General features: G+C 40.7%; 1 protein-coding gene across 1 annotated transcript; it reads right to left on the bottom strand.

Annotated features, from left to right (window-relative positions):
* Nucleotides 1-463: 463 nt before the first annotated feature.
* LOC111919889 (uncharacterized) lies at nucleotides 464-1269 on the bottom strand. The gene is made up of 2 exons (XM_023915448.1): nucleotides 948-1269; nucleotides 464-867 (listed from the first exon to the last, which is right to left on the bottom strand). Exons 1-2 carry the CDS (start codon nucleotides 1267-1269, stop codon nucleotides 464-466), a joined length of 726 nt encoding a protein of 241 aa, XP_023771216.1.
* Nucleotides 1270-12240: the final 10971 nt, after the last annotated feature.

Raw genomic sequence — 12240 nt, 5'->3', positions numbered from 1 at the left:
CGATCGATTTCATGAATTCCTAAAACTTTGAGAATGTTTCAGACTTTTCTTGCATGAAGAAAAACCACACATATCTCAAATAATCATTAACAAACGTCACCATGTACCACATCCCACTAACTGATATCTGCTTGACTGGACCGAACACATCCAAGTGAATTAACTCCAATGGCTTCTTTGCTCTAAAATTTGACTCTTCGTAGGGTTATTTTTGAGCTTTACCATACTGGCATCCAGCACAAATTACATCACCTTTGACTTCAAGTTGAGGTAAGCCATTGAGCATGGATTTCTCCATTATTACCTTCAACTTGTGATAACCAATATGTCCCAACCGTGCATTCTATAGATCTGTTGTATCATACTTTTGAGTCTTGTCTACATATGAAGACTTTGTCGAGAGCACATAGACGAACTCCACTCTTCATCCTTCTATTTTTGGATTTTCCGACATCTTAAGATCTCAATATACCTGCACATCTTGTGGGCCAAACAAGACATAGTTAACTGACGATGTTAGTTGCGATACTAACAATAATTTCTTCTTCATACCCAAAACATGGTATACATTATGTAATGATACCATCTCGAGTTTATTACTAGGCATGATCTTCGTGTTACCGACCTCATCAATTAGAAGTTGTGCATTGTTGGATATAAGTACCATGTGGCTTCCTTTGTACCCCTTCATGTCTTGTAGTTTTTTATGATCACCAGTCATGTGGGTGGAGCATCTTGAATCAATAATCCAGTTACTTTCATAGTTGACACACTCTCCTATCATTTCCATCAATTTCAACTCATTTTCTTCTATGACACATAATGCCTTAGCATCCCATTCATCCTCTATTTCCTTTTTAGAAGTAACTACATTGATTTCAATAGATTTTTCTTTGACCAGCAATCCTTGGACATGTGGCCCCACTTTCCACAATTGTTGTAATTGCCTTCGAACCTCCTCCACCGAGAAATCTTATTTTCAGTCTTTTGAGATCTACATGGTTGTGAGGTTCCTTGCCATCTCTTCCCTTTGTCAATAATTTCGTATCCTTCTTTAGTAGGTGGCTTGAAATTCCTCCAGTTTTTACTCATGTAAAGCGCCTCCTCTTCACTCTTCAGCATGATGTCTCCCATTTTCTTAGCCATAGCTTCTTGGTTGGCCAGCAAATCCTCAAACTCTACAAGTGATGGTTGAACATGCCATCCTTTTACAACCATAACGAAGCTTATATCTTCTGGCCTCATTCCATGTATGATGATCCTCTTCATTCGAGCATCTTCAATAACAAATTATGTACCTAGTTCGGTAATTTCCTGACATATTGACTTGAACTAATGGAAATACTGAGAAATCATCATGTCACATTATGAGATAGATAATAGCTCGTTCTCCAGAAGTTGTGGTCTTGTATCATTATTCTTTGAGAAAAGTGACAGGAATGTATGCCATGCTTCTTTTGGCATGTTTCCATTCCAAATATGCTCTAACAGTTCATCTTCATTTGTGGTCTTCGAGGAAAACATTGATTTGCCTGCTTTGATTTTCCATTTGTGTAGAGCACTATTAACATCTTCCGTTGGTAGCGTAATTATGCTTCCACCAACGACCTCCCATAAGTTTTATCCTTGTAAGTAGGATATCGTATATGTTTTCCACATTTTGTAGTACTTGTCGTTGAGTTTCAAGATTCCTTCGACGTCTTGGAGATCACCCATCGTGTTGGCAGTACCTCGGTAATACAAGCTAGTTTCAAAAATAAAATTGTAGAGTCACAGACTACTCATGATACAAAGAGAATCACTCATTCTCACTATCTAGAAACCTCATTGTGATACCAGATTGTTGTACATGACTCTTTGAAACATCCCAAAAGTACGGTCCAAAAATTTCATTTTCAATTCATATTTAAAATCATAAATCATCCAATGTCATAAGTAAAATCGTGAATCATGTATCATAAAACATCATAGTATCTATTAAAAATCAAATCTCATAACAAAACATCAGAGTAAACTCCCAGGCTAATATTGTGGCGTGTGTCATGCCATCATCCCGAGCTCTTCCCCTTGCTACCGGAAGTACCTGAAACCAAAACTGAAACTGTAAGCATGAAGCTTAGTAAGCTCCCGTAAAGTACCACATACCATACACATATAACATGCAACTAGGAGATACAGGCCCCGCCAACACTCATGGAGATACGGGCCCCGCCTACACTCCGCTAACTTGGAGATACGGGCCCTACCCACACTCCGCTATCTCTGATATACGAGCCTCACCCACACTCAGCAACTTTGAGATACGTTCCCTGCCCACACTCCGTTGCTATGAGATACTGGCCCTACCTACACTCATCTATTAGGCAGATGTACAAGTATCACACAGACAACAAGTATAACTAAATCTATCATTCGGGCATATATCATAATCAAACTTAGCTACTAGCAGATATGGGCCCCGCCCACACTCAGCTAACTAAGAGATACGGGCCCCACCCACACTCAACTACTAATCATAACATGTTGTGGGTCGGCCTTGGTGCCTTAGACCCGTTCCTACTGAAGGGAAACTCACCTCGTATGATCGTCGGCTGAAAACCTGAGTGAGGAATCCCTGTCTGCTGCTCTGGTAATTCTCCAGCTATAAATTCCATAATGACACTTAGTCAAGAACTAATAACTATTCTTAGGGTAAAATGACCATTTCACCCCTAATCAAAGTCAACATCCTGGTCAAAGTCAACCTTCCAGGTTGACCAAACTCGCCGAGTCCTAGAATTTAGAACCCTGGAATCGTGACTCAACTCGCCGAGTCACCCCATGAATCATCGAGTTCCCAAGCTACATGTCATTACGATTTGTCGAACTGACTCGTCGAGTCATCCTCAGACTCGTCGAGTCCTGGCATAAACAGAAAAGGGGTAAGATCCATCTACTCGGCGAGTTCCTTAATCAACTCGCCGAGTCCTATGAACATTATCGGGGTTTCTTCATCGGAATCGCTGAGTTCCCTTATGAACTCATCGAGTCCTATGCAGATTTAACCTAGCTAACTGATTTTACGTTTCTACAACTCCATAATACAGATCTAGGTTGTCTCCAAGGTCCATTTCTATAAAGTTGGAGACTTGATGGCTTTGCACACCTTAAATGGACCCAAAATCAAGTTATAGCAATCTACTTTCATGAACATGGCCATGGCTTGGATGAAAACGGGTTCACGACCCTCTTTATGGCTCTAGAGGCTCAAAATCACAGAAAAGGAGAATTGTTTTGCATACAATCCATAAGAACAACTTTTCCTAATCTAAAGGGTCAAAAAGACCCATAAATCATCCTACAAAGAGATCTAAGCTATATATCATCAAGCTAAGAGCTTTTTACCTCAGAAACCTGCCCAAGATGATTATACTTCTGGATCTTGTTCTTCTTTCACAACCTTGCAAACTCCAAGCTCTTCCAACTAACTCCAAAGGCACAAAACACACTTAAAAACTCAAGGAAGAGGCTCACAATTGTATTAGGGTTTCTAGAGGATAGGGAGGCTGATAAGGGAGGCCCAAAGGGAGATTAAGAGGTTTAAATAGGGTGCAAAACCCTAAAATTAGGGCTTCCTCCAGGCAGGCCTACTCGTCGAGTACATGCTTGGACTCGACGAGTAGACTCTTTAAACCCCGCATCTAATCTGGCATATACTTGACGAGTTAGAGCTACCAACTCGTCACGCAGCTCAAAAATAAATACTTGATAAATTGAGAAATTGCATACCAGGAATGGGGCGTTACACTCTTTATATGGGAAACAACAATACTTTTAGTAAGACTGCTTAAACAGTACATACACTTTGAGAGACTAATACAATTTCCTTACTTTGAGTGTTTCTTGGATGGTTTGGATAAAATGAGCTTCACACCTATTTACAGGCCTCTTACGAAGCTTCTAGATACTAAAATACACTTACAACTTACTAGATAACTCTAGAACTATCTATCATACTCTATAAGCTTCCATATGTTTCCAAAACATTCTATCTTGTTCTAGAGAAGTCTATGACATTCTACTGACTTCTATAATGTTCCATAAACTTCCAGGTTCTTCCATGTCATTCTATAATATTTTAGAGTCTTTCGGCGTCTTCTAGACTCCTCCATATTATTCCACAATGTTCTAGATTCTTCTAGATCATTCAAGAACAAGATAACTTCTTCTAGACAATAACATTGGTTCTATTAGGTTAGTGATGATCTTTAACATTTTCTAGTCGTCCTGCTCACTTGGTGGGTTCTTTTGGTTTTGATGTATGGCAGTTTCTCTATCAGGATGACGCCGTCTCCTGAAATGGAGTTAGTTTGTTTTACAATTATTACTCTTAATATACATTTATTGGCAATTATTATATATTCGGCTTATATGTTGGTAATAATGCAGAAAGTTTATAATAATATCGTACCCTTCATGACTGAAAATGGGGGTATGTATATGATGGATCAGAAAACTTTTTCTTGCTAAGAAAGAGGGAATGAAAAAGGCTAATTCAAATATTGACTGATGAATCAGTCAACTTTTTCTAGTAAAAAAGAGTGCATGAAAAGGGCTAAAAAATGTGAAGTGTCTTTGGATTATGAGTTTAACATATCGGTTCTTATTGATGATTTCCGTCCCTAGACTAAGGGTATGCGAGTGTTGGTGGATTGTGTAGAAAAATAACCATACACAAGTGAAGTGCCTCGAGTGATAATTGAGAGGAAGCTCAAAAGCTTTATGTGAAAAATACTTCAAGCTGGAGTAGTAGAGAATATGAAGGAAGAAATTGGCTCAACAACAAAAAGAAGGTATTTCTATAGATTCTTGTCAAACTATTTTGTTTCCATTTTTAGTTTTTGCTAATAAAAGAGGAATGCTAAAAAAAGTTTGCTTTTACAATGTTGTTTTGGTTAGGCTTGAATTTTTGGAAAATATTTAATTGTATATGCTTTTTAATATATGTAGTTGCACAACTGTATGAAATATCTATTTACCATGGAACTTGCTATTAGGAACAGGGCATTCTAGAATGTATATTTTAATCTACATCTAAATTTTTAAATACATATTACATAGTAAAATGATTTTTCCTACACATAAAATTCATTGAAGTCAAATATAGGTGCAAAAAAATTGCTATTGATTTTTTATAGTTTCTTAACACCAACACAATCTATGTTGTCAACAGATTTTTGTGAAGATTATGACTGTGTTATGAATGATTTGGTATTCATGTAAGTTTAAAAGTGTGGACTGTAAATAGGAGTAATAAACTTGTTATGTTTTTTCCTCTTGTTCAGTCCTGTGTAGATAAAGCTTTTTGAATAAGTAATGAGATCTAATAGTTTATATATATATATATATATATATATATAATATAAACTACCTCGCCACTTAAGTTATATCCATGTCAAGTCCATTATGTTAAAAAAAACACTAAAGTATACTTGTGTGGAACATGAGTTTTTCTCATTAGGCATGGATTCCTTATTACTTCAATAACTTGAGAGGTTCAAAACTACGTATTATGCTTGGCTTTATAGTATCCTCTCTGCTTCTAGAGTGTAGGAATAAGGATTGCACGGAAAAGGTTTGAAAACTCAAACCTTGAGATAAACATGAAAAGGTTGCTAATAATAATTTTAGTCAAGTCTTGATGTTATAAAATGTATTGTTGTGTATGATATGATGACTGAATAGTGCAAGCATATAAGTCGAAGTTTATCCGTTCCTTTTGCCCTAAATGAAAAAAAAGCGATATATATGGTCCCCTCGATGATTTTGATGATGACATCTAAAGCGCTTGGCCAAGCCTAGACTAAATTGATGTGTTCAATTAGTAGTCTGATATCGGTCGTCATAAATCAGATATCGGGAAACAAATATTGGATAGAGAGATTAATTATAACTCATGTCTCATTTCCTTACGATATCTTGTAGAACGGAGGAATATCTGACCACTTATCTAAGGACACATCATTGACTGGGTGAGAGTTCGACAGCGACTTTTGGTAGCTACAATTTGCTGATCAATTTGGTAATTATATTGACATTATAGTTATTAGACTTATCCAAGTGGGAAACTATTGGATTAGGTGTCTAATCCCATAACTATAATTGGTATATAGTTGAATTGATAGTAGCAAAGTCCTTTTGGGTTTCCTTCATACCTGACAATTGAATATGATAGCTTTTAGAGAGAGAAAGATGATTTGTTAATTTATTACTTGTTTAATAAATTAATTCAAAAGCAAAATAAATGATTTATTAATGTATAGTGGATATAATATATATGTCAGAAATCATATTGTTTAATTAATATTTAATCAAAAATTAATTTTGGGGTTAAAAGAATTAATTAAACGTGCAGGGACTAAAGGTGACAATATTCAATAGTTGAGCATTGGGCAATTCTAGAACCTCCCTAAAGAGGGGGGAACGAAATCTAAAGTGCTCCTAGGGTTTCCTTGGGCTTTAAGGGTGACTTGGATGCCTTAGGGAGGAAGTAAAGGGATTAGGGTAATCTTGGAGATACCTGCCTAATCCAATACCTTCCTAACACCTATATAAATCCTCCTTATGGTAGAATTTCGGTCATGACTTCTTTCTAAGTGCCTTGGACAAAATTTAGGCTTCTTCTCTCTCTCTCTCTCTCTCTCTCTATATATATATATATATATATATATATATATATATATATATATATATATATATAGTTTTCCTTGGTTGCTAGGTTTTTGTGTGAACCACTAGAGGCGTGACACTTGTGGCGCTTGCTACCAAATGTAACACCCATAAAATTCGAGCAAATTTAAAAAATTTTAAGTCATTTAAAACCATTCAATCATTACCATTTGTTTTCAAAATAGTTTAAACATTAGAGTTCCCAGAAATCAAAATCATCAATCGAAGAAGCGTATGGTCACGCCTTCGCCTTCCCGCGGCCATCCGCTGAGCCTGAAACCATAAACTGAAACTTTAAGCCCGAAAGCTTAGTAAGTTACCCCCAAAATACAAACCTCATATAACCGTAATCATATCATATTAACAAATACAGAACAACCATACATCTCGAGTTTGCAGTGTGGTTGGTCCGCCCGCATCGGGCCTTCAGTCCACCTGGTCCACTCCCTAAGTCTACAGTACGAATGGACCGCCCGCACCGGGCCTTCAGTCTGTCTGGTCCACTCTCTGAGCCTCGGCACGTCTAGACCGCCCTCTCGGGCCTTCAGGCTATCCGGACCGCTCGCTGGGCCTTCGGCCTGACAATGTACCCTTATGGGTCTGCAGTCTATCCGGTCCAACCTGGGTATGTTGGCCTACAGCAGAAAGCAGGACCCGCCTCAACCCAAACCCCAATCAAACAACCATGTGCACATATAACAGATAATCACATAACAATCCATAGACAAACAACCAATCTAGCAGATCATATAACATAGCAACATCCTAACTAGGATACCGACCTAACCGATCACTATCATAACATCATTCTATATACCAAGATACCGACCTAAACCAGTTCACTAACATAACATCGTACTATATACCAGGATACCGACCTAAACCAGGTCACTAACATAACTACATCCTATATACCAGGATACCGACCTAAACCAGGTCACTAACATAACTTCATCCTATATACCAGGATACCGACCTAAACCAGGTTACTAACATAAATTCATCCTATATACCTGGAAACCGACCTAAACCAGGTCACTAACATAATACCATCCTAACTACTAGGATGCAGATCTAGCAAATCAATAAACATATCATGCAAATACCCGGATACGAATCCGATAAAGGGCCGGCCTTGGCGCCTTAGATCCTGTCGATATAGTGAGGATAACTCACCTTGCAACTGCCAAATCGAACCACGAAAGCATAATCCCGAAGCACTGCCCCATGCTCCAACACCTATAACCAATAATGGTCCATTGACATAAATATCCAAATTACCATAATACCCTTGAAGATCAAACAGGTCAGAGTCAAAGTCCTGGCCAAATTCAGCCTTCCTGATTGACCCTACTCGTCGAGTCAACCCATTGACTCGCCGAGTTCTTAGACTCAGAAAACTATCATATCACGACTTGACTCACCGAGTTACCCCATGACTCGTCGAGTCCATCAATCTCCGAGTCTTATTCTGACCAACTCACTGAGTCACCACTCCACTCACTGATCTGAGGCTTAACCAAAAGAGGTTGGGGGTTCTGCGCTATGACTCGCCGAGTCCACGGCAATCTTCATCAGACTCGCCGAGTTATTCATCCAACTCGTCGATTCGATGCCCATCATCATATGACTCACCGAGTCAACTCATGCGACTCGCCGAGTCTCTTCAGTCCTTCATCCATACATTCACTTTTTGAGCCATGCGGAGGCTCCATACTATAGATCGATCCTCTTAGGGCATGACTCTCACGTAAAGCTGCCAACTTTACGTGAGTACAAGGTGTTATTGGCCTAAAAGAAGCTAGGACTAGGGTTTAAGACAAGAATGCTTCACAACCAAACCAAGGGCTGATGCTTTATGATTTCCTGGACCAAGGCAAGTCTAGATCTAAAGTTGCAACCCCAGATCTAGTCCTAAAACACAAGATGGATCTCAAACATGACAAATAGCCCCAAATCATCATCCAAGAATAGTTCTAGAAGGAAAGAGCTCAAAGCAACGACTTGTTACCTCCAGAATATGCCTAAGATGAATTAGATTCTGGATCTACACGAATTCCTTGATGTTATCCCTTTGATTTACAAGCTTCCTTCTCTATATTCCTCCTCCAAAGCTCAAATCTCTTCAACAATGGAAGCTCACACGATTTTAGGGTTTACTGACTCCCAAGGGTAACAAGGAGGATGAGGGGAGGACATAAGGTCCTTTAAATAGGGTGCAAACCCTAAGAATAGGGGTTTCTCTTCCCAGCACCAACTCGTCGAGTCCAGCTGCCAACTCGGCGAGTTGGTCACTTAACTCACGACCAAAACCCGCTCCGACTCGACGAGTAATTGCACATACTCGTCGAGCATCTTCCTCAATTTACACTTTAGGCCCTTAAATTATACTTCTAAATTTTGGTATGTTACAACTCTCCCCCACTTAAATTAGGCTTTGTCCTCAAAGCCTACTGCAGCACACAATTTTGGATAACACCCCTACACTGCAGACTCCGATTTCCCAAACCAACTCAGATCTCTCTAGATGCGATTATCGCATCCCTACTAAGGACAACTCCTTCCTGAATCTAGTCCCTTTCCACGCTAACGAGATGACACATCCTTCAGCTTCCGAGTAACTCTCATGAACAACCAGCTATATCACATAAACACTCATACCTGGCCCAATCAGCCTTGGGCTGGAATACCAGGTATGCCTATGACGGGTCCGGTCATCCCTAGGATGGTATACCCTCACATCCTCATGCATGTTTGGCCCAATCAACCCTCGGGTTGGAATACCAAACACACCTAATCCAATCAAACATAGGGTCCAGTCATCCTCATGATGGAATACCCTAGACTGGAATACCACTACATACATATCCCATGCCTACAATCATACTTGGAATCCAAGGATCTATCCTTGCATCTCCTTCAAACTCCTCTGATTCGACACAACCGAGTGCAACTCCCCCGAATCTTTAATAATACATCAAGTCCGAACGCGCTCTACAACAGACATAACCAACACAATCTCTATGCCCGCATCCTATGACTGGAATGCTTCTGATGACCGATCAATACTACTATCGTCCTTCAGTTACCCGACACTCCGACCCTATAGATATCCACTTTCCTCCGCCACTCGAAGGCCTAATCGACGCTCCTCTCGTCAACGAACAGCATAACGATACAAAACTAGTACCACATATGAATCCCAAGACACATCACAATAACTCAAACCATCATCAACATACCTACCACTACCGGCCAACCAGTACGGCACTCATATCTAACCCATATCACCCCCTTTGGGTTAGAATACCAACATGTCTAATCAATTCAACTATTGAGTTGAAATTCTCAGGGTTTGTTGGCCTACCTCCTCAACCCTACCGCTCCCTTCGAGCCTCCGTGCCTACGACTCACAGTCGGCCCGCACCGGGTATCTTGGCCTACTGCATAGAGCAGGACCGCCTCAACCCCAACCAAATGCCATAGACGATCATGAGAAAGATCTAACCCGGTTCTAAAAACCTTAATGACAGAATATTCTAATCCCAAACCTTCCCAAAATTGACGAACACCTATTCGGATCCACTCTCAGTCCCTAACTGAAGTATTACCCGATCCAAAAAGATGAAACCTCGGAGACACTCCGAACTGATGAGATCACCAAGATCCTTTGAACTCCATCTGACCACTAATAACAACTTCCGGTCAACCAAAATACACCGGAGTCCTCAGCCTACTCCAGCAGCATGTTCAATACTTGGAACAGGCCTATTGATTGCTATAGCATAGTAGCCTACTCAATACCCAAACATAGATCCACAAACATAAACATGGTCTTCAACATAACCAACAGCATATTCGATACCAGGAGACAGACCTACCGATTGCTATAGCATAGCAGTATACTCAATACCCAAATCATAAGTCTACAATGCTTGTGGGGTCTTCAGCATGGCTGGACCGCCTCATCGGGCCTTTAGCCTATCTGGACCACTCCCTGAACCTTCAGCATGTCTGGACCGCCTCTCTGGGCCTTCAACCTGTCTGAACCGTTCTCCGAGCCTTCGGCCTGACTGGTACGCCCCACTGGCCTTCAGTCTATCCGGACCGCTCCAAACTGTTGAGCATCTCCCTGGACCACCCCTCCTGGTGATCTCCCCCATGCAGACTGTTCTCACCCACTTGGGGTTCCGAACTCCTGATCCATACCATCGACTCTAACCCCAGCCTAACCCTAGGCCTCATGTCGATCGTTCATCCTCATGGAAATCTATGGTCTAATCCCTGACCTGTGTATCTACCACATACGCTAGATAACCCGCACACCCGTGTTGAAAGTGCTGTCGAGCCCTGGCAGGTAGCAAAACCTTCAACCTATCAATCCAAAACCCCCATAGCCGAGCACATCCTTGACCGAATACTCGAGCTGAACTCAAATCATGACCCGATCTCCAACCTGATTCCCCAAATTCTGCTATCAAGCACCAGGAAGACGTGATACACATGCTAGGGAGTTTTACCGAACTCCCAACTCACACAACCCTCAAACCAAACAGCTACTTGGGTTGTCTTCCTCTCTGACCATGGTGTGATACTTATCCCATTTCAACACTGCTCCTACTTCTGTATCTCGGGGCGATTCTCCCCCACTTAGCTTCGACTATGTCTTCATAATACATGAATATTGTAGGATTCCTAATCCTTCCCACTTCCAACGATCGATCTGATGACAACCGACTCTTGCCCACTAGTGCTCTATTGCTAGTTAGATCCCATTGATCACACACTTCTAAGACCCAGATGAACACTTCCTGAATCCCAGTGAAACCGTCAACCACTAATGCTTGAACGACCTCACACTCATATCCTGAAGACCAAAAGATAAATGCTCCAACTAATACCTCGGAAACAAACCCCTTTCCATTGGTGCTTTAGTTCATCAACAACTAACGATTGCTAGCCACTGAATCCTGACAATGCTTAATAACCCTTCGTTGGGATCCTATCTGTAGGCTTCCCACATAATACCCCCTTTCCAAAGGTGTTCCAACAATCTTCCGACTCTCGTGCTCTAGAAATCACTCTCTTCAGGGTCCGCACCCTGACTCACTTACCAGCTCAAATGCCCATAGTTGAACTGTAGTAGATGAAACAACCTCTGACCTAAACTGAGCTACAAACTACTCACATGACCTAGTCTACAATCCCAAAATTGCAATAGATCGCACATTCCATACTTTCTGTCCAATACAAGAGATCCAAGGCAAGCCGGACCTCACGATTACTTATGCCACCAGGCAGCTCAAGGGCCTGCCATTGCTTCCAAGTTGTTGTGCAACCAATTGAGAACTCATATGCAAAGCCAACTTTAATTGGAATGGACACAGAATATGTCAACACAATAGGTTATAAACCTCAAGTCGTGTGCTAGGGAAGAGCTTCAGGTTTTATTCTTGATTAGTTCTTGAGTCTTTCAAGACCTTTAAGACTCCCACTGTCCTCTTGACATATAAGACTTTCTTGTCAGATATT

Source organism: Lactuca sativa, chromosome 4 (assembly GCF_002870075.4).
Source record: "Lactuca sativa cultivar Salinas chromosome 4, Lsat_Salinas_v11, whole genome shotgun sequence".
Taxonomy (NCBI): domain Eukaryota; kingdom Viridiplantae; phylum Streptophyta; class Magnoliopsida; order Asterales; family Asteraceae; genus Lactuca; species Lactuca sativa.
Note: the sequence above shows the minus strand (reverse complement) of the source record. Positions and strands in the feature narration are given on the sequence as shown.

What these genes read in the sequence shown, in the direction of transcription:
- LOC111919889 (XM_023915448.1), bottom strand. Translation starts at nt 1,269, where the DNA reads ATGAAGAGGATCATCATACATGGAATGAGGCCAGAAGATATAAGCTTC. An exon ending in TCGGTGGAGGAGGTTCGAAG is followed by an intron (nt 868 to 947) that starts GCAATTACAACA and finishes AAATCAATGTAG; the next exon opens with TTACTTCTAAAAAGGAAATA.